This window comes from Odocoileus virginianus, chromosome 6 (genome assembly GCF_023699985.2).
Source record: "Odocoileus virginianus isolate 20LAN1187 ecotype Illinois chromosome 6, Ovbor_1.2, whole genome shotgun sequence".
Classification (NCBI taxonomy): domain Eukaryota; kingdom Metazoa; phylum Chordata; class Mammalia; order Artiodactyla; family Cervidae; genus Odocoileus; species Odocoileus virginianus.
In genome coordinates this window covers 75,120,411-75,142,679 of record NC_069679.1, presented here as the reverse complement: position 1 = coordinate 75,142,679, position 22,269 = coordinate 75,120,411, and the positions used below count along the sequence as shown (strand labels likewise).

Here is a 22,269-nt window from a genome sequence, read left to right as displayed (position 1 = left end):
AACAGCAGAGCGGTCTCCCAGGATCACAACACTGTCCCTCCTTAAAAGACCCCGCTGAGTCCCGGAAGCCGCTGCTCCACCCCACCCCATCGCCCTCAGTTTCTCTTCTTCTCCAGAATGTCTGCTTCCCGAAGGAGCGCTGTTCCTTTTCTCTAGTTCAAGGTCACCATTTCCCTCTAGTTCAAGGGCAGTGTTTAGGACACAGGTTTGCTTTGCCAATCACTATTTTCTTTGTTTAAAAACTAAACCAAACAAAACCAATCCCAAGCCAGGCCCCCGCTTGGCAGGGCAGCCTGGTCCCCTGAGGACACCGCAGCTTGCCATCACGGTCACACAGAGGCTGCAGCGGGCACCGCCGACCCGTGGGCAGCACTCAGAACCCCCGCCCCCCACCCCGTCCCCCGCCGCTGCTCAGGGGCTCCATCCAGCCACACAGACACAGATGCTAGAGGGAGGTCTCTGTGGCCTTTGCTTCTTCGGTTGCTGGCTCCTGAATCAAGCCCAGAGTGCGCGTGTCTGTTGTGGGTGCAAGCTACAAGTCCCAGCTGTCCTTCCCAGAGTCTGTAAGTTGGGGCACGCCCAACCCAGGAAGGGGCTTCAGATCTTAGGAACCAAGAAAAAGGCCAGATGTCCACCCCATCCCCTGTGTTGCCCACAGCATGCTCCTGGTCCCTGGCCCTCCCGCCTCCCCCCAGTTCTTAAGATTCTGGACATATTTGTTTGATTTCACTCAAGGGTTAAACCAAAGCCCAAGACAGGAATGCCTCCTGCAGTGTTTCAAAGACCCAGCACTTGGGTGTTTCAAAGATGGCTGCTCGGTTTGGCCCCTAAGATGCCCCGCGGGACCTTCAGCTCCCTGCATCTCTTGCTCGGAGGACAGGAACTCCGCTGTGATGAGGGCATGCTCATATTAAGGACTTCCTGTGCCAGGCCTGGGGTTCAGCGTTTCACACGCAACTCTGTGGGGAAGCAGGTACCATTATCATCCTCTTCACAGATAAGGAGATGGAGATTCAGGGAGGTTGAGTGGCCAGCTCAAGGTTTCAGAGCTGACCTGGGTCTGAATCTCAGCCTTGCTTCTTACTAGCAGAAGACTTTGGGTGAGATGTTCAACTTCTCCATGCCTGTGTTCCCTCAGCTGTAAAATGGGGGTGACCACAGACCTCACTGCACAGGGCTCCTGAGAGGATGCAAACAGTTAGTGCACGTATGTCTGGAGAAAGCCATAATTCAAAAGGATGCATGCACCCCAATGTTCACTGCAGGACTATTTACCATAGCCAAGACATGGAAGCAACTTAAGTGTCCATCGACAGAGGAGTAGTTAAAGAAGATGTGGGACATACACATTGAAATATTACTCAGCCACAAAAACGGACAAAATAATTCCATTTGCAGCGACACGGAGGGACCTAGGGATGGTCATACTGAGTGAAGGAAGTCAGACAGAGACAAGTATCATACGATATTGCTTACATGTGGAATCTTTAAAAAAGGGAACAAATGAACTCATTTAAAAATAGAAATAGAGTCACAGATGTAGAGAACAAATTTATGGTTACCATGGGGGAAAGGGGAAAGAAAAATCGGGAGTTTGGGATCCACATACACACACAGTTATATATAATAGATAACTAATAAGGACCCGCGGCTGAGCGCAGGGACCTTCACTCAATGCTCTGTAATGATCCATGTGGGAAAAGAATCTAAAAAAGAGTAGGTATAGGTATATGTATAACTCATTCACCTTGCTGTATACTTGAAACTATCTCAGCAGTAAAAATCAACTAAACTCCAATTCAAATTAAAACAAGACAAAGAGTTAATGCACAAAGCCAAACTAAGTTGGAGAAATTGGAAAACATAAACTTAATGAAATGGGAGCACTGAATATGAAATAGAAAAAGTGAAACAAACTGGATAAAAGTAAAAGATTCTCTATCTCTTTTTTGGTTGTTGTTCTTTCTCAAGCCTTTATCAAGTATGGTAGAAAAGCTTTTATGTGTGTGTGTGTGTGTGTGTGTATATATATATATATATATATATATATGTAGTGCATATAATGTAAACATATATTTTAGAAAAATATATTAATTTTTGCCTAGCTAAAAATTTATAACATTTTGATTCTGCTTGTTTGACTTAGTATGAATAGAATGCTAAATTGCTAATTTATATTCACTCAAAACTTTGATACAATTCCATGTATTTTGGCATTTAGCATTACTGCTGAAAGTCTGGAAAGCTTATTATCTTAGTGACTTTAAAAAAAAAATTGAATGAAGCTTGAAACTTCTAATCCAATTCTGAGATTATAAACAAATACTATGTTGTAAAAAAACCAAACCAAAACAAACAAAAAACCCCCAGGACATTAACATGTGAAGGGCTTCCCTTGTGGCTCAGATGGTAAAGAATCTGTCAGCAATGCGGGAGACCAGGGTTCCATCCCTGGGTCAGTAAGCTCCCTTGGAGAAGGAAATGGCAGTCCACTCCAGTATTCTTGCCTGGAGAATTCCATGGACAGAGGAGCCTGGTGGGTCACAGTCCATGGGGTCCCAAAGAGTCAGACACAACTGAGCGACTCACACACACACACTCACACTCACACAGACACACACAGAGTATTATTAACTAAAGGACATATTTTGTTCAAACTTCACAAAATTTTATGCTGGTGTTCATTATTTGTTTTATGAATCTTGTTCAAGATTCCAAATTGTATTTAGTTGCATTGAGCAGCTTCAGCTGCATTCAACAAATTCTGGTAAATTCTCTTTTCATTTTTACAAATATTTTCTAATTTTCCTTGTTATGGTTTCTAAGATTCATTTAAAAGCTGACATATAATTTTCAAATACAGTTTTTTAAATAGTATCTTTGATATTAATTTCTCATTTAGGTGTTTTTCTTCTCTGCAATCACCCTTGGTGGTTTTTCAGTCTTCTGACTTTCTTGAGGCTTTCAATGGCTAAGTCAAAGACCTCTCTTGGTAAATGTCACATTGTATTTGAAAATATGTGTGCTATTTTCAAATATCTTTTGATATTGATTTCTAACATAATTCTACAGTGATAACAGAACAGGCTGTATGATTGCAATACCTTTAGACCATGAAATTTTTGCACCTCATTTCATGTCCCTGGGTGTCTTCCAGTGTCTCTAGTTTATAGTCTATGGAAACTTGAATAGAATTTGTATCCTACTGTTGTGTAAAAATTGTATAAATCTTAATTATGTTGAATTGATTCATGGACCTTTTCAGGTCTACTATATCCTACTTTTCTATATATTCATTCTATTAATTTTTGAGAGTTTGATATTGAAATTCCAACTAAAAATCTTTATCTACTTAAAAAATGATTGTAATATATAGTGGAACTGTATGTAACTTTGTCCTGTATTTTCCAAGTCTCCAGTGAATGTATTATCACACTTTCATAACAACAACAAAGAATAGCAAAGTTGGGCGTGGAAGGAGGGCATGCCCAGGGTACCTGCACTTCAGCTAACCCCCTATGGTGCCTGGCCATCTTTGACCAGACAGCCTCTCTTACTCCTGCCTGGCCCGTCTCCTTCTACCTCGGTCTTCAGCTTCTGCTGGGGTCCTCCTGCCGGCAGCCTCCTGACAGGGCAGGCTGCTAAAGCGCAAGTCAGCCCATCACTTACCCAGGTCCAAGGTGGGCTGCCTGGGGGTGGGGCCTGAACGTTTCTGGAGCTTGTACTGAGCACCTGATTTTCTTCCTCACCTCAAGGGTGCAAGACTTCCCTGTAGCTCAGACGGTAAAGAGTCTGCCTGCGATGCAGGAGGCCAGCGTTCAGTCCCTGGGTTGGGAAGTTCCCCTGGAGAAGGGAATGGCAATCCGCTCCAGGATTCTTGCCTGGAGGATTCCATGGACAGAGGAGTCTGGTGAGCTACAGTCGGTGGGGTTGTGAAGAGTCGGACACAACTGAGTGACTAACACACACAAGGGTGCGAGGTGGATGTGCGTGACTTTGATTCATAATGAGGACAGGTCTGTCCAAGCATCAGGCTGCTGGACGCTTTGGGGCTCTGACATCATGCCAGGCTCCTGGCGGCAGAAGTTTGGGAAGTCAGAGAAAGGACACAGCAAGGAGCACAAAGCAAGCTGATCCAACAGTCCTCAGGCGGACTTTTGGAGCTGACCTGACACCTAGTGGCCACAAGTAAGAACTACGCCACGCCTGGGCAGGTTCCAGGGCTGCTGCAGGCAGGGTTTCAGCTGGGCCTCCGTGATGGGGGTGAGTGTCAAGGGGTGGGCCGGAGAGTCCGGGATGGTGGCTTCTCCATATCTCCATCATTCCTCCAAAGCTACACACGCAGAAATAACTTTGATAAGGAAATGTGCTGCCTTTTCTCTTTTAGGCAAAAGGTGAATAAAAGCATTTTGAGAAAACGTTGCTCTTTTCATTGATCCCTTGAGAGTCCCTTAGACAGCAAGGAGATCCAACCAGTCCAACCTAAAGGAAATCAGTCCTGAATGTTCATTGGAGGGACTGATGCTGAAGCTGAAGCTCCAGCACTTAGGCCACCTGATGCGAAGAACTGACTCATCGGAAAAGACTCTGTTGCTGGGAAAGATTGAAGGTGAGAGGAGAAGGGGACAACAGAGGATGAGATGGTTGAATGGCATCACCGACTCGATGGACATGAGTTTGAGCAAACTCCAGGAGATAGTGAAGGACAGGGAAGCCTGGCATGCTGCTGTCCATGGGGTTGCAAAGAGTTGGACATGACTGAGTGACCAGACAATGAATGAACAACAGCAATCTATTAATGAACAACAGTCTACAGTCCGTAACAAATTTTGGTGTAATAGCCTCATAATCCTCAGGGTTCCACCCAGACACCAGTAATTATTGGATGCTCAGTTATGAGCATGGACTTGATGGAAAATTTCAAAGGTTATAATAGTCTTAAAAGGCAAGCTCCCTGACTTCAAGGGGATCCGATTTATTTGGGGAGTCAAATATATCTACATACCCTGATGGGTGGGGTAGATGTGAGTTTCAGCTCACAAACTCCTTCTATTGCGTTCTTTTCTTTTCATCATCCTAATTTTGACTCTGAGCCCATACAACAGTCTAATTAACAGAAATTCAACTTTAGGCTAAACTCTGAATGAGGGAAGGGAGGGGAAAATAAGCTGTGGGGAGGGGGACAGAGATTATCTCAGACCATGATTCTACCACACGTGCAGAAAGGGCTTAACATCATCTCCACCCTTGATGAAGAAGTAAAGTGAACCCCGAGGGCTGGTGCCTTGATTCCCAGGTGCCATTCCAGCACTTCCCTGGTGCTCCAAAGTGCTGGTCCCTGGGCACCCCGAAACTCTCCCAGCTTTCCCTCGCTTGCCCCAAACAATTGCCAAGCGCACGAGGCTTTTTCATCTCACACTCGTATTTTTATTGAGCACCTACTATCAGCAGGCACTGGACAGGCACAAAGGAGGAGCACCAGTCCCTGCCCTTGTTCATCCCAAAGGTGGCTGGCGCGTTAATCAAAAGCCCTGAAGGTACCCATTCCCCCCAAGAACATATGCTGTTCTTGGCTATACCTGCTCTTCTTTTGCTAAGCTCCTCACGCCTCCCCAGTTTCCCAAGGAATTTTACAAAGAAATGCAGGATGGCAGATTTCTAGAACCGACAGGGGATCTTTGGTTTCAGCTGTCCCACTTTTCAGGTGGAACCACGAGGCATGAAGGTCAGGTGGCCAGGCCGTGCCAGGCTACACTGGATGCCAGCTCGCTCCGTCTCCCGCCCGAACTCTTTCCACGTGACACCCCGGCATGTGTGTCCAGAGGCCCCGTCCTCACTTCCTGAGCACCTGTTCCCTCTGCCGCTGCCTCCTGAGTCTCAGCCATCCCCCCCCAGACACAGTTTACAAGCACGGTGGTGATTGCTTGCGTGCACTGACCTTTCCCCCACTGCTCTCCTCCTGTTGCCCAGCAACCCCACGCGCTCCCAATCTGTCTCATGGTTCTTGATGAGGCCGCCAAGGACGGGCCCCCTAAAACCGGAGGGTGCTCCCAGGGGAAGGGCAGGCGACCAGCAGCCCGGACACCTAAGCCAGACTTTATTGCTGGCTCACAGCCCTGGCCTTGGGGTCTGTCCACCGAGGTTTCAGCCAGCTCTCCGCCTCCTCCCCTGCCACCAGTCGACGTGCCAGGAGTTCTCTGTCGCTGAGACTTCTTTCCAGACTGGACGTGTTGCTATGACCTCGTCATTGTCAAGAAACTGGATTGAAAGGTAAGGGGATAATAACGCTGAGCGCCGATGCGGCCTCGTGGCTGATCGCTGAGAGTATTTAGGCAGGCTCGAACCCCAGTGAAACCATGTGTAAACCCATCTCTTGTCTCGGCAAAGCAATGAGCGAGGTGAGGTTCAGTGTCCGGACAGGGATGAGGGTGGGTTTGCATTGTCGGCTTAGGCAGCAGATTTAATTTTAGAGTATGGACGTGCTCATCCTGGGTCTGAGCCACCCAACCCATGTTAGACAAACAGGTGTGCAAACACGACATATGAAAGAAAGTTGGTGACTATTACTTGAGGCAGCAAAACACTGGGAATAAACTAAGAGTCGGTAAGAGAGTCTCTTTCTGCACTATGAAATACCATGCTGTGGTTGAAAAGGCTGAGACAGATCTAAATATACTAACGTGGACAATTCGCCAAAACATACTGGAAGGCAAAGCAAGGTCAGAGGACTGTGATGGTACCGTTCTGTGCGTGCATGTTAGTCGCTCAGTTGTGTCTGACTCTGCGACCCCACGGAATGTAGTCCACCAGGCGCCTCTGTCCGTGGGATTCTCCAGGCAAGAACACTGGAGTGGGTTTCTGTTTCCTTCTCCAGGGGATCTTCCTGACCTAGGGTCGAACCTGGGTCTCCCGCATTGCAGGCGGATTCTTTACCATCTGAGCCAGCAGGGAAGCTCTGCTAGGCTTCTATTTATGATAAATAAGAAACTCTGTGTGTGTGTGTGTGTGTGTGTGTGTGTGTGTGTGTGTGTGTGAGGGTCAAATAATGTATAGTAAAATACTCTGAGCCTACCGCATGCCAGGTACTGTTCTACGTGCTTCATTGGCTTAACTCATTTAATCCTTGAAAGCTCCCGGCCCTATACACAGATGGGGAGACTGAGGCACCGGGAGGCTGGGTAAACTGCCAGGTTCCACAGGAGTGGAGCTGGGGTTGGAACTAAGGTAGCCTGGTCCCAGAGTCCGTGTTTCTAACACTTGGAGAACACACGCACACACACAGAGACACTTGATTGCAAATATGTGGGAAAAGTTCCAGAAACGTGCACCTGGGATTGTTCACAAGCGCACTCTGGGAGGCAGCGGGAGCTGTGGGGACAGGGGAAAGAGTGCCTTCATTTTCTCCCTACGGCACTTCTGTGGGCCTTGACCTTTTACAAGTAGATATGATTTGTAACGAAAAATGATAATTTCAAGCAACAATAAAAAAGAAAGATGACTCTGCTCTTCAATCGGAACTAATAGAGCTGCAGTGTGTGACCTGAGGGGAATTCGAGGTGCCTGCTAGAGCTCCCCACTTGGGTCCCCAGGCCTCAGTTCTGCCTCTCCATGGCCACGTGACCTGAGCTGAAAAGTGGAGGGTTGCTGGACCCCGAGCTGGTCTCCAGCCTTCCGCCTTGGGCTCCTCCCACCAGCGTCCCAAGGATTAGGAGGCAGCACTTTAGAGAGGCAGGGTTGGGGGTGGGGGGAGGTCCAGGACTCAGGCCCAGAGTGGGGAGCCCTTGTGATGTGCACGCCTGAACCACCCTGCTGGGGGCGATGCTTGCTGGCTGATGGTGTCGCTCCTGACTAGGAGTACCACGTGCCAGCCCCTCACTTGCATTGTCTCTACTCGATTCTTATGAAACTCCCTCGGGTGCCGTGGTTGTCACCCCATTCTAAAGACTTGGAGACTGAGAGCCCTGCGCACAGCCTCACCCTTACTATTAGAGCCGAATTACAGCAGTGGCAGCGGCTCCCCCACGCGTAAGATGGAGGCACGGACAGAGGTCCTGGGAGAGGACCGCGGGGCAGGATCAGACAGGGGCCTCCTCCGACAGTCTCCTTAGGGCTTCTTCAAGACACGCAGCTGCAGGGCCACACGCAGGCCAACGTGCAGACCAGTGGGTCCTGCAGCCTCAGCCCGGAGGTCTGGCACAGGGAAGCAGGTGCCCGGACCACGCAGACCTGGGTCCTAAGGCCGCAGCTGCCCCTTTCTGGCCGCAAGCGCTTGGCTCTGTGCCCGCCTTCACTGAAGCTCCGTTTCATCCCTCACAGGAGGGTGGGGGGCACACTAGTGCCCACTGGGTGCTGTGAGAATCCCGGCGCCTGTCTGCTGACTGGTGGAGTACTTGGCACGTGGTAAGGGCTCATGGATGTTGGTCACTGTTATGACCATTGTCAGGGTCCTTTTCCATCTCTTCAGGGAGTTCAGCCTGAGCCCTCAGCTGCCTGGCTGCCTACGCTCCAGCAGAGTTGAATGACCCGCGGTTTCCCAGGGCACCTCTGTCCCCACCCCTGCAGGGACGCCCCCTCTTCAGGCCTCTGGGGTGCCCGTCCACGCCCTCACTGCCCCTCTCACCACCCCAGGGCCCAGCCCTCTGCTCCGCGTGACCCCGTCGCCCCAGCGTGGCCCCTGGAGCCAAGGTGCCTTAGAGAGACCTGGGGGCCTTCCGGGGGCCAGAGGGGCAGCCCAGAGAGGTCTGGGCAGCGGGGCCGGACTGACCTGAAGTCCACCATGCCTGTCTTCTCGCCCAGCTTCTTTATCAGCTCCCTGACTTGGTACCGGTTTATGGGGACCTTGTTCTGCTGAGGAGGTGGACAGAACATGCAAGGTCAGTGGAGCTCTCTGCTGCCCGCCCCTGACCTCCCCATCACACACACACACACACATGCACACACACACACACACACACACACACGCCACAGTGCCTCACTCACTCCCCTTGGGCCCACAGCTGGCAACTGAGAGCTCCGAGGGAGCTGAACCCATACACCCTGCAGGGCAGGAAGAAGCGCCCCCTGACACCCGGGCATCACTGCCCAGACCCCAGAGCCCCTCCTTTCAATCTGGGGGGCACTGGGGGAGAAGGAGGTGGGGATCCAGGTGGAGTGGGCGGCGGCAACTTTGCCACATGGGAAGTCCATCCTTACCTCCCTGGTACCGAGTCTAGCCAGCCCTCTTCACCACAGGCCTGGCTCCGAGGGCCTTATCCCGCCCCCCCACTTGGACCCCCACAGAGTCCTATTCTTGCAGGGCCCATCCTTCCTAGGGGTGCTCTGGAGACAAACCTGTTCACACTTGCATTTCAGGGGGTCTTCAACACCTCCATCATATCCTGCATATGAAGGTATGGGATTTTGGGCAAGATGATACGGCCAAAGGTAAAATACTGGGGCACTGGGATGTGGTCTCTTATCCTACTCCCTTGTAAAATCTGCCCAGTAGCCAAACGCAATGGGGAGAAAGACCTTGAAGATGAAGAATGTGTGTCTTCAGGCAGCATCTTGGGTCACCAGTGGCATCCAGCCATGCAGTACAGAGAATGACGTCAGGGGGTGATGGAGGGAGGCTTAGCCGTCCCTCTGGGTCTTGATAAAGGAGGTGGGTCAGCTGGCTTCTTACAGCCACCGGGGAAGCTCTGTGAAGTGCGCGTGCCATGTCTCTGCCTGTCACACACACGTGCACACACACACACACAGTGTCTGCGGCCACCGGGCATCCACCTACCTGTATCATGGCTTTCCGGAACTCGCCCACAGGCATCATCAACTCTCCACTAGGGTTCAGGCTCCTGAAGAAGTCCAGGATGGAGATTTTGTTTTGGTCTGCGTAGCTCTGGGAGAAGCAGGAGACACCAGGAGTCTTGTAACATCTGTCCCAGCTCTCCCCATCCCGGCCCCACCTCCGACCCGCACCTGCCCAGACCGAGGTCCGGCAGAACCGCACGTGATGCTTCCTGTGTGTCTGTCCCACCCGCGCTGAGCAGGCTGTCCTGCCGGTCCACATCCCAAGGGTGGAAGGATTGGCGCCGAGGCTGTTAAGCTCCCATAGCGTGGAGGGACTAGGGCGGTGATCTTATGTATGTGCATTATTTAGTTTTGGGGTCGCCCCTGCTAAGACGAGCAGAGATGGTGCTCTGTGGATGTGAGAGGGCTGTTGTCAGCTCAGAGACCCGAAGACCAAGCCAGAACCAAGTAGTGGGACAGGCAGAACAGGCTCCTGGAATTCATAGGATTCTCATCATTTTATCCAAATATCCTCACATGGAGACGTATTGTGTTAAGAGTATTTTAAAAATAATATGTCATTGTTTTCCATTCAAAGATAGTAGCTACTTACATTTTGAAGGTAATTTTAGATTAATAGAAAGAAGAAAATGAAAAATCACCCATAGTCCAATCCCACCGCCCAGAGGTAACATTTTGATGTACCTTTTTTCATCTGCCTGCCTATCTGTCTAACATCTTTCTACTGTACATACTGTTTAATAAAATGCATTGTATTAATATGTTGTGAACTCACCTATCTATCTATCTAACATCTTTCTACTATACATACTGTTTAATAAAATGCACTGTATTAATATATTGTGAGCTCCTTTCCGGTATCATTAAAGTGTTCTTTTGGTTCCTTTTCAGTATCTTCTGGGTTCTCTTTCTCTCTGACTCTCAAAAGCCCAAAGGCAAGGCCCAGCTGTGCCGACAGGTATTTCTGCAGACGCCCTTGCTCACAGAGGAATTCCTCGGGGATCACTCCCTGGTCCCTGCTCTCCTTGCCCAGCGCCTCCCTCTCTGCTGTACTCTGCTCACCCCACCCCACCCCGGGGAGAATCCCGGACCCCCATGTCCAATTCCACATCCCCCGCAGCTGTTCGCCAGTCCATGCTGAACCCAGTGACACCTCAGTCTGACACGTCCGAAGCAAGCCTGAGTCAGCTGGATCCTGTGACCCCTGTTGCTGAGGGCGGCAGTAGCTACACCCACTGCAGTTCCTTCTTAGCCACCTCTATAATGTGTTACAGAGGCTGGAAAACCAGAGACCAGCCTTCCCCAAGCCCTCTTGAAGCTACGGGTCAGAACGAGATGGTTCACCAAGCTCTTTGGTGAGACGTGTGTGTTACCCGTGTGCTTTGGCAGCTGGGGGGGTGGCTTCCTGATTCCACAGGCGATTCCTGATTGGGTGGCTTCCTGCCCGAGGCAGAAGGGACAGCCCTCCTGGTAACCCAGTTGGGGTGTCTGGCAACCTTTTCTGGAATCTAAATGTACAGGCTTTTCTTCAGCTCTTTAATGTCTCTGGGGTCTCTTTCTGGTGATCGATTCCTTTTTGCTTAACCTAGTGGAATGGATTCTGTGGTCTGCAACTAAGAGCCTCGACTGGTGGATGGGCCTGTCACTTTGGGAGGTGCTTTTGGCAAGCCCCAACATAGCTCCTGCCTTGGAGGAGTTCAGTCTTGCGGTGAAAGGGTGAAGCAGAGGGCCGTGGCGGTGTGTGTCAAGGGCAGTGACTGTTGACCAAGGGAACCTGAGAAGGGTCGCCCGAGGAAGGGACACTTAGGTGCAGACCTAGAGAGTGCAGAGGAGGGGGCGAGGCACAGAGGGCAGGAGGAGCGGTGTTCCAGGCAGAGGGACCCAGAGCTGACTTTAAGGGATGCAAAAAGCAATGGGGAGAAATCCAGTGGGGCTGAAATGGGCGGGTGGGGAGATGGGAGGGATGAAGTCAGAGTGGGAGGAGGGGGCAGGGGGCAGCTTCTCCCCACAGGACTTCCTGATTGCTAGCAACGTTACCATCATTCTTTTAGTCCTTTGGGCTTGAAATTTGGAGTTATCTTCACCTCTTTCCTTTTCCCACAGGTCTCTCTTCTCCCAACACACACATAGACACACACAGACACATACACACAAACACACACACACAGAGACACAAACACACAGACACACACACGCAACCACTCAACAAGTCCTGGAGATGCTCCGTAAAGATATCTCCTACGTCAGTCCCTCCACTTCCATTGTCATTTTCAGCCAAGTTACCATTCTATAACCAGAATACTACAAGCGTGTCCTCACTGGTTTTCCCATTCTCATATTTACCCCTTTCAGTTCTTTTCTCTCCCTGTTGCCAAAAATACTCTCCCTCAGTCCTGCTGGATTCATATCACACCCTCTGCTCAACAACTCTCCCTGGCTCCCTGCTCCCTGACTCTCCAACCCAACTCTGAGCCTATAGTCTGAGGACTGCCGCGTCCAGCCCCAGCCCCCTTTTGCAGCCTTGGTTCCCAGGCTTCCCTGTGAGACCGGAGCCAAGTGGTTCTGTTCCCACCCCTCCAGACACATCGGAAGTGACTGCCTCTCTGCTCCTTTGCTGGTGGGAATCCTCCTCTCTCCGTCCCTCCCTCGGGCTCACCTGCATCCTTTCTGCTTGTCAGGGCCCTTGCCCTAACCCACCTCTGCCAGGAAGCTTCCTTTTCTGTTTGCCCAGTCCTGCAGTGACCTCTAGTTTGGATTGTATTGATACTTGCTACCTTGGTCACTTGTTTATTATTTATCATCTGACATTTTCTATTGGAAACGACTGTGTCTATCCCATCTTCCTAGCCAGATGGTTGGGCTCCTGAGGGGAAGGCCTTCGGCTTACATTGTATGTGTGGTCGGGTCTCTCCTCTGGGATTCCTTTTCTATACTGTTTTAAAACAAGGAGCAAGTCCCCCACTTGGCACTAGATAGCTCCATTCCCACACTTCTTGCAAAACAAATTTCTCCTCTGACATCACCTCACTCATAAAGATATAAAGATACTTGATACTGCTTTGCTTTCTAGAACTTTTCCTACAATGATAATTTTCATGCAAGAGCTCTCCTATTTGGTTCTGAAATGAAGGCAGAGCTCCAGTGGCACATGCCATGTGGAATGTGCCTTTGCAGGGCACCCTCCCAGCTCCTGCTGCCCCGGGTGGTAACAGTCCTGCCCCCAGCAGCACGCCCCTCACCGGCACGTCTAGGGCAGAGTCGGCAGTGAAAACCCCAGGCCTGGGCAGTCACTGCTTTGTGAGGTCATTGGACCAGAGGAGCTATAACATCCCTCCCACTCTAACATTCTCTGAGTTTTATTTCCACTGTTACATCTTTTTCCTCTGACTGCCAGACACAATTTAAGACTGGAGCCAGGAGCAGGTGACCTCTAGATATAAAAGACTTACGGATTTCTCATTAGTTGAAGCCACCAAATACCCACGCTGACCACAGGGTCAGGATGTCTTTGTATCCTTACCAGCTATTGGAAAGAGCCTCTGTGAATTGTGTGCTGATCATATGCCAGGCATTGTTCTAAGTCCATCATGGAGAGTATAGAATTTAACCTTCACAGCAGCCCTGCTGGGGTGGGTATTATTATTATGCCCATTTTACAGCTGAAGAGACTGAGGCACAGAGCACTTCAGTGACTTGTCTCTGGTTGCAATGGAGGAGCCTAGCTGGTAGAAATCATCCTGTTCCACACCCCTCCCACTTTAGTCATTTCCAAGCACTTCCTTTCCTCTGGGAGTCAGGAAGCATTGCTGATGGATCTGAGAGTCAGAGGGGATATCCTGCAGCTGAGAAGTCCTTTGTCAGAGAGGACCGCAAAGATGCTCTGGGGGAGGAGAAATTCTGGGAGCTGAGCCAAAGGTTAGCTCTCTCCAGGGACCCCTGGGGGCTCTTAGAGGGAAGCAGGGCTCACCTGGATCAGTTTCACGGGGTTCGTCCACGTGAAGGGGGTTTTCTTGGCCGAGAGGGCTTGCACTGACTTGTATAGCACGTCCAGCTGAGGGTGGATGGCGCACACCCCATCCAGTATTTTCACAAACTGCTCAGACACCAGCACATTCTGCAGCAGGGAGAGAGGGGACCGGTTGGGCGGGGCGCGCTGCCGTCATGCCATCTCCCAGGCCGGCGGGCTCCCCCCAGGCAAAGCCGCGTGTTGTCTTTTCCAGTTCGTTCTGCAGTGCCGCTCCTAGACCGGGATGGCTGTCCTTTGCTAGAACTGGTGGTTTGGCTTGTGAGTTTCCCGCGCGGTTTGGGTCAGGTGTCCGAGCTGGGCGCTGGTGGCCTGCCACCTATGGTCACCTCACTCTGCTCTCAGGAGGTGAGCCTACTCTCTGTGTGTGACAGACGGGCACGGCTGTGGGGTTACACGACTGGTCCCCAAGGGCCCTGAAAAGCCCACTTCTACCCCAGTGTTGGTCTTCGGAGCTGAAGCCCTAGTAGAGAGCCCCTCATTCCAGCCATCCTGTCGCACATGGGGAACCCCTGCCTTGTGGAAGGGCCTCCAAGCCCGGTTAGAGGCTGCGGGAGACCACGTGTTCTGTGTGATGGTGTCTGATCAAACCTGGCCTCCGTGAGTGTGATCCACCTGCTTCATTCCTCAGCTGTGGCTCTCAGTATCTTTTGCCTTTTCAAAAAACAAATTCATGCTAAGGGGTGAAGACTTACTCCCTCTCCTTTGTAGGTATTCTAGGGAAAGTTCTAGAAGCATCTACATGAAGGGATTCCAACGCCACTTAAGAGTTATGGTGGCATCATGTGGAGTGGAAAGAGAGACCCCAGCTCAGGGGTTTATATGCCGCCTTGGGGTCTAAACAGCACCACTTCTGACATTCCCTCACACACCCCAAGGCAACTCTGGGGTTCACACCTTCCAACCTGCACTGCAGGGGGGTGGGAGGAGCAGAACTCTAACGAACTCTGGACCTGGGGGCTGAGGTCAGAGGTAGCAAAACGGGGTGCAGGTCACAGCTGTAGGATGAGTGGGGAGCAGGCCTCCGAGGAGGAAAACCAGGAGCAGAAAGAGGAGCCAGGCCTGGGAAGAAGGAGTCGAGGAAACAGAGTGAAAAGTACAGCAGGTATGTTTTTATAACACTTTATAATCTGTGGCAAATATAAACCCCATTTTTACTTATTATTCAGTTCTAAGAAGCTTGGGTTTCAAACACAAAACATCATCACTGATAGACTTGCAAGGTATTAAAGTCTTAACAAAACCCGTATTAGTGTGGCATTAAGCAAATGTGAAAGGACTTTGAACACTGTGCCTTTACGGAACTCGAGAGTAGGAGGCAGGAGCCCTGGTTTACTCCTTGCTGTGTTTCTCGCCTGCTGCATGGTCCTGGGCAAGTGACCTAACCTCTGACTCAGTTTCTTTCCGTGTAAAATGGGAAAACGAGGACAAGTACTTGTTATGGGTTTAATCGTATCCCCCCACAAAAAAAGACGTTGAAATCCTAACCCCCAGTACCTGTGAATATGACCTTATTGAGAAATAAGGTCTTTGCAGATGATCAAGGTAAAAATGAGGTCGCTAGGGTGGGCCCTAACCTGATGTGACTGGTGGCCTTATAAAAAAGGGGACACTGGGATACAGAGACAGACGCACACACAGGGGAGAAAGTGAGATATGAGGCTGAAGGCAGAGATCCAGGGTGAGGTTCCTACAAGCCAAGGAGCAGCAAAGGTTGCCTGCAAACTACCAGAAGCTAGCAGAGAAGCAGGGAGCAGATTCTCCTCACAGTCCTCTGGAGGAACCAACCTTACGAACACCTTGACTTTGAACTTCTAGCCTCCAGGACTGTGAGACAATACATTTCTATCACTTGAGTCACTTTGTTTGTATACTTTGCCTTGGCAGCCCTATGTCATGAATACATTCTACCACCTCCCAGAGTAGAATTAAATGACTTGGCGCCTATAAAATGGCTTTGGGACTAAAAAAAAAGAGTATAAACTGGTAGACACATATAGGATATTGTTGGCAGCAGCTCCCACCTCTAGGATGATTCAGGCCAGAGTACCCGCAGAGTGGAGTCACCTCCTCAAGCTTCTCGCCTCCATCAAGGTTTTTTTTAATACTCAAATACTACTCTGATTAGAGTAGGCTGTCATGAAATGAAAACACAGATTTGGACATGTTTTCATACTCAGATTATAAAAATCCTGTGACTGTGGAAGCATTCTAAGGCCCAGAGCCATCCATCGACAAAGCTGACTGCAGACAGGTCTGTTCTGGGGTCCCCCACCTTTGATTCCGCTGTTCCTCCTCTCTGCCCTCAGGCCCGCTCTTGGGGGTGCAGGTCCTGGGTTCCCAGGATCTGGCAAATGATTTTACACCATGATGTTACTGGCCGACTGGCTACTCCGATGGAAAGGACCCCTGGAGGAGGGCAGAGCTGTACCCCAAAAGGAGTGTTGTTTTTTTTTTCCTGGAGCACTTAGGCCCTGAGGGCTAGAGCTGTTGGCATCTGGCATGATGGCCATGGTAACTGGTAAGCTCCCTTAGTGTGAGCGAACCATTAGATCACTTACAGAAATGTCAATATCCTCCATCTTGGATTTGGGGTTCCTCTTGATGGACAGGATAAGTAACACAGCCCCATCCATACTTATGGGGTTCAGGAAAAGCTGTGGGAGAAAGGGCAAGGCAGAAGGAGGCAGAGATGGAGGGCAGAAAAGGCTGGTTCAGAGCACGGTTTCCATACATTCCCATCAAACCACAGTCTATGTCTTCCTTCCAGATTTCTCTGTAAGCACCCATCTCCCTGTGTGTGTGTCTGCCTGTCATCCATCCACTTGTCCATCTCACTGCTCATCCGTCCAGCCATCCAACAAACATCGGCTGGGGCCCTGCAACATGCCAGTCACTGGTTAAGCACAGGCAAGCATGACAAGATCTAAAATGAAAATATTTGGTCATTGTAGAAAAAATTTAAAAGCAGTAGAAAAAAAACGCCAAAATCACCTGTATTTCACTAACCAGAAAAAAAAAAATCTTTGTGGCCATTTTGCTGAGGCAGCTTTTTAGTCTTTGAGAAGTCAGATTCTCTGAACTTTCCTTGGCTTCCTTGGCCCCCAAGGCTGAGTCCTTGGCAGGCTGAGTCCGTCCTTCTTGTCTGAATCACACCCAGTGCCCATCCAGGCAGGCCAGCCTCTCAGCTTCCTCAGTCACCAGGCGGCCACCTGGAGTGGTCTGCCATCACCAAGCTACTTCCACTGGTCAGAATCTGACTCCCTCCTGTCACCTCAGCAGCCCTAGGGTGACTGCCCTCTCTGATGGCGGCTTCTCTTCACTGATTCCTAACTCCTGTTCTTCCACCAGCACTCCCACGCCTGTGACCCCCCCGAGTCACCCCCAAATCTTGCGGGAGTTGGAACTGCAGCAGAAAGCCAGGTAGAGCTGACTTCCCTCTGCCTCTTGCTAGCTGACAAGTCACACAGCCTCAGTCTTCTCAACTGACGAGTGGGGCTACTGGAGCTCACTTGGTGGGGCTGGGCCAGGAATAAGGAGACAGATCACTTGATACAGAACCTGGCTCAAGAGAGCTCCAGAAAGGGGACCTGTTAATACAAGGCCTCATCTTTCATCACTTCTCAACTTCCCAGGAGTTTCTACGTTATAAATTAGCATCTATAAGCAAATTAATAAAAAATGAAATGTGTATTCATTCATTTACTTAATAAATATTCATTGGGCATCCCATGGACAGAGGAGCCTAGTGGGCTACAGTCCATGGGATCACAAGAGTTGGACACAACTTAGTGAGTAAACCACCCAGGACTCTGCTAGGTACAGGGGATATAATAACGGGCAAAACCAAATATGTCTTTGTCCTCAGGAAGCTCTCACGCTAGTGGGTGACAGACAAGTCACTCTGAACGAGAATATAAAGAGGAACTCCGGTGAGTTCTGGGAGAAGGGGTAAACAGGATCTGAGGGTTCCCTGGGGCTCCCACTGTGTTCCAAGGCAGACCAGCAACTGAGGCCAGTCGGGGGAGCACTGTGGGCTGAGGAAGTGGCGTGGGCAAGGTCCTGCAGGGAGGGAGATGAAAAAAGCCCCTGCGGTCTCCCCTGGTGGCCCAGTGGTTAAGAAGTGAAAGTGAAAGTCGCTCAGGACTCTTAGCAGCCCCATGGGCCATACAGTCCATGGAATTCTCCAGGTCAGACTACTGGAGTGGGTAGCCTTTCCTTTCTCCAGGGGATCTTCCCGACCCAGGGATCGAACCCAGGTCTCCCACATTGCAGGTGGATTCTTTACCAGCTGGGCCATCAGGGAAGCCCAAGAATACTGGAGTGGGGAGCCTATCCCTTCTCCAGGGGATCTTCCTGACCCAGGGATCGAACCAGGGTCTCCTGCATTGCGGGTGGATTCTTTACTAGCTGAGCTACCAGGGAAGCCCGTGGTTAAGAAGCTGCCTGCAAGGTATTGGGTGCGGGTTTGATCCCTGGTTCGGGATGATCCCACATGCCATGGAGCTCCTAGATCCTTACACCACAACTACTGAAGCCCGTGTGTCTAGGGCCTATGCTCTGCAACAAGAGAAGCCACCACAATGAGAAGCCTGTGCACTGTAATGAAGAGCCAGGGCAGCCAAAAAAGTAAAAAAAAAAAAAAAAAAAAAAGACCCTGAGGCATTGGCTGGAGCATAGGAGTTGGGGGGAGGGTAAACTTGAAGAACACTGGGGGAAAGAACTGGGTTTGGGTTTGAGTGATGGAGGCCCTGGGGGGATGGGGGATTTAAGCTGGAGAAGAGTAGGTAGAGGTGGAGTTAGAAGCCAGATTTACACTCCAAATGCACACTCTGGCTGCAGTGCAGAGAAAAACTGATGGAGGGGATTCCCTGGCAGTCTAGCGGTTAGGACTTAGCGCTTTCACTGACCGGCCCCGGGTTCAGTCCCTGGTTGGGGAATGAAGATCCCGCAAACCACTTGGTGAAGAAAAAAAACCTGGAGGAGACCCAGATAGGGGAATGGAAAACCAGTTAAGAGACAAAGTGCTATCCGGTGCCAGGTGAGAGTGGAGGGTGTGACATTGAGTTTACAGAATAAAGACAGCCAAGGATGTAGATTTTTCTCTCCAGCAACATCCCAACCCACTCCTGCTCCCCCCGCCCCAACACACACAGATACACACGTGCGTGCACACACAGGGACGCAGGGACACATACACAGATGCACACCCACTGATGCACACATGCATGGGTGCAGAGACACACAGATATGCACAGTTACACACACATGGAGCCATGCACACACACATGTACACACAAGCTGTCCTGCCCCCAGCCCGGGTGAAGACTACCTTCAGAACTTTGAGGCTTTCATTCAACTCCAGGGCTCTGCTGATTTTGGAGAGCCCGTCATTGGTGATGTTGTTGCTGCTGAGGTCTAGGTAGGTCAGGTAGCTGTTGAGTCTGAGGACCTCCCCTAGGGCCGCAGCCCCCTCATTCCCAAAGCTGTTCATGGAGAGATCGAGTTTCTTCAGCGACACGTTAGACTGCAGGGAGAAGGGAAAACAGTGCCAGCATCAAGGCTGCAGGCAACTCACCCAGCTGACGGGCCCCCATTTTTGACCCCGGCCGGCTTCCAGACAGAGTGCTCAGTGGTCCCCGGGAGAGGGATGGCCAGATCTTTCCAGATCCCTCCCAGCTGGGCTCAGAGTCTCAGAGCTCATTCTCTTTGGGTGAAGGTCAGTCCCTTCGCCCCGAGTTAAACTGCCCCTTTGAAGTTGCCCTCAAAGGTGCATATGAGGCCCCGGTAGGGCGAGTTTACTGGGGAGGGATTTGTACTAAAGAAGGACATGAGTTCAGGAGCTGTGGGAGGCAGACTGACTGTGCAGGGCACCCGAGGAGGTCTCAGTATACCGTCCTCGACGGTGACCGTGGAGAAGGGGTTCCAGATGGCGGATGGAGGGCCTGGCTATCCTCACCCGGGCTCAACCCTGGCTCCGCTCCTGCAGGCTTACCCGGAGACCATTGCACAAGGCCACCACTCCCCGGATGTAGAGGTGGTTCCAGCTCAGATCCAGCGACTGGAGCCCTACATTGATGGCTGGGGGAGGGGAGGGCGTCATCTCAGCCTCCCCCACCTCCCAGAGAACCCAGGCTCCGGGTTGGCCTGAGATCCATGAAATCGGGGGTAAGAATGGCTCAGTCTTCATGCAAAGCAGAACGCTGAGGCAATAACTTGTCAGTTATCCATTTAAACCCAAAATTACAAGGTGACTCCCAACGCCACAGCAATCGTACGTTGCATGTGGCACAGGATGCCCTCTGTACTGTCTGGTCACAGACATTTTCCCACAAAAATCTGTTTACTCCATCTCACGTCAATATCACCCCTGAGATTCCTCCAAAGGAGACTTTTAGCATGTGAGAAGAGTGACACACTTGCAGATCCTTACCATGGCGTCACTTAGAAAAGTAAGGTTTGTGACTCACGGAGAGGGGTAAAGCGTAACACAAATATCCACCTGGTGGAAAATTACACAGATGGAGACAGCATGGGAAACAGCGGTTGTGTTTACATAGGGAGACTCTGGTGGGCAAGGTGTGTTCTATCACATGGAGACCGATGGGAGCAGTGGAAGCCACAGAATGTCCATCCAGGAGAACTTTACGGATACAGCCAGGTGGAAGTGGGGCGACATCAGGCTTGTCTAGAAGTTGGGTTTGCACCGAAATTGCAATTTTTTAAAAAACTTAAAGATGCTTTTGATCACAGGCTACATAGGGCTGGGAAAGCACTCTAAACACATTGCCATTGTCATTTTTATCTGGGGAGGGCGGATGTGCTGAGGACACTATTGGGAAGGGAGACTAAAGTGCTCTTGAAGGAAACTGAGTGGGAGGAACTGCCTTCAGTCCCAGGAAAATGTGTTTTTTCTGTTTTATTTTTATGGACAGAGCGCTCTGTACTGATCATGTCTTTCCCTTGTGTCAACCACCAGGATAGACTTTCAGGGAAGTGCACACCACCTTGTGTTATATTGAGAACAAAATTTTCTCCTGCTTTCATTCTCTCCCTACCTGTCTCCCTCAATTTCTTCCTACCCTTCTTTCCTCTTTTGTGCCATGTCCCCCACTTAAGTTGTACCTTGCACTCCTGCCCCTCTTAAATGACCACAAAATTAAAAATTTAATTCTGTTCTCACCACTTTCTAGCTATGTGACCTTAGACAGAAGGCAGAGGTTCGCTCAGTCATGTCTGACTTTTTGCGACCCCACAGACTGTAGCCTGCCAGGCTCCTCTGTCCATGGGATTCTCCAGGCAAGAATACTGGAGTGGGTTGTCATTCCCTTCTCCAGGGGATCTTCCCGACCCAGGGCTCAAACCTGGTTCTCCCACATTAAGGCAGATTCTTTGGCTTACTTATCCTTCCCTTACTTCTGTTTTCTTACCTATAACACGGGAATGTTAACCTTTACAAAGGTTTTTTTTTTTGTTTGTAAAGATTGATGTAAAGAGCCTAGCGTGATGCTTGTCACATAGTAATCATTTTATATTTGGTAGCTTTAATACACAAAAAATTTTAAAAGCTGCATATATAGTATGGTGACAACCATATTGAAACAGAAGTTAGTCTGTCTCATTTAAAAAATTTTAAAACGTTTGACAATTAGTTTTCAAAGGGAGACTCAAACTGCCCAATAGTTCATTTACACGTTGCTCTTCCGTTCCTTCCTCTCTAGCTGAAGATCTTGCCTCATTGCTTCGCTGAGGAAAGGGCAGCAGTGGGGTGAGAGAGCTCCACCCTCCGAAAGCGCTGTCTCCCAGTCCCACTGCCCCCCACACCCACTCTTGGGCTCCCCCTCTTTTCAGTGAATGATGGGTCCCTACTGCTCTCAGGCTATCCGTCCGTCTTTGTTGTAGATATGATTGCCTCCTGTCTTTCTAAGGACTTTGCTCCTATAATTATCTCCTCCTCCTTCTTCATCATCAGGTTCTATTTCTCTTCTTCCTATCAGCATTTCCCGTCCTTGCAAACCTTCCTGGACCCTATGCCCCCCATCTTTCTGTTCCAGCCATGTCTCAGTGGAGCGCCTGGGGTTGCTTACATGGCCATTTCTACTTCTTTGCATCTCATTTTTAGCTCAGCCCACTCCAGTTGGGTTTGCATACTCCCCCACTAGTTATTTCCAGGCTGGCAAGTCCTGTGGTCACTTTTCTGTCTTCTTATTTGACCTCTAAACAGCATTTCACCCAGCTGACCACCTCCCCCTTCTTGAAAATACTTCCCCCCACGTGGCTCCTTGGTACCTCACTTTCCCTGCTATTTGACTCATCACTCCCTCTCCAGCTCCTCCTCCTCTGTGACCCCTTAAAATGTTGGAGTGACCCTGGGGGCCGCAGGATGGATGGCCCCCTACTCAACTCTGTCTGCACTCTTCGCCTGGACAACCTCATCTGGACATGTGGCTTTAAAT

General features: G+C 50.3%; 2 protein-coding genes across 6 annotated transcripts in view; one reads left to right on the top strand and one right to left on the bottom strand.

The window, feature by feature from the left end:
- Window positions 1-6,076: 6,076 nt before the first annotated feature.
- The window catches only part of LRRC74A (leucine rich repeat containing 74A), a 31,016-nt gene continuing 14,823 nt past the window's right edge, over window positions 6,077-22,269 (bottom strand). For 3 of the 5 annotated variants that reach the window (XM_020892311.2, XM_020892313.2, XM_020892315.2), the window contains 7 exons: window positions 19,809-19,894; window positions 19,146-19,340; window positions 16,375-16,470; window positions 13,757-13,903; window positions 9,770-9,877; window positions 8,765-8,847; window positions 6,077-6,258 (listed from right to left, as the gene is read on the bottom strand). In XM_020892311.2, the coding sequence (XP_020747970.1) occupies window positions 6,234-6,258; window positions 8,765-8,847; window positions 9,770-9,877; window positions 13,757-13,903; window positions 16,375-16,470; window positions 19,146-19,340; window positions 19,809-19,894 (740 nt within the window). In that variant the 3' untranslated portion in view covers window positions 6,077-6,233. The remainder of the gene's footprint in view (window positions 6,259-8,764; window positions 8,848-9,769; window positions 9,878-13,756; window positions 13,904-16,374; window positions 16,471-19,145; window positions 19,341-19,808; window positions 19,895-22,269) is intronic. The other 2 variants (XM_020892312.2, XM_020892314.2) reach the window with 2 other exon arrangements.
- Window positions 6,193-22,269, top strand: part of ANGEL1 (angel homolog 1) — a 66,238-nt gene continuing 50,161 nt past the window's right edge. The window contains exon 1 of the mRNA XM_020892308.2: window positions 6,193-6,270. The gene's annotated coding sequence lies outside the window, so the exon portion shown is untranslated. The remainder of the gene's footprint in view (window positions 6,271-22,269) is intronic.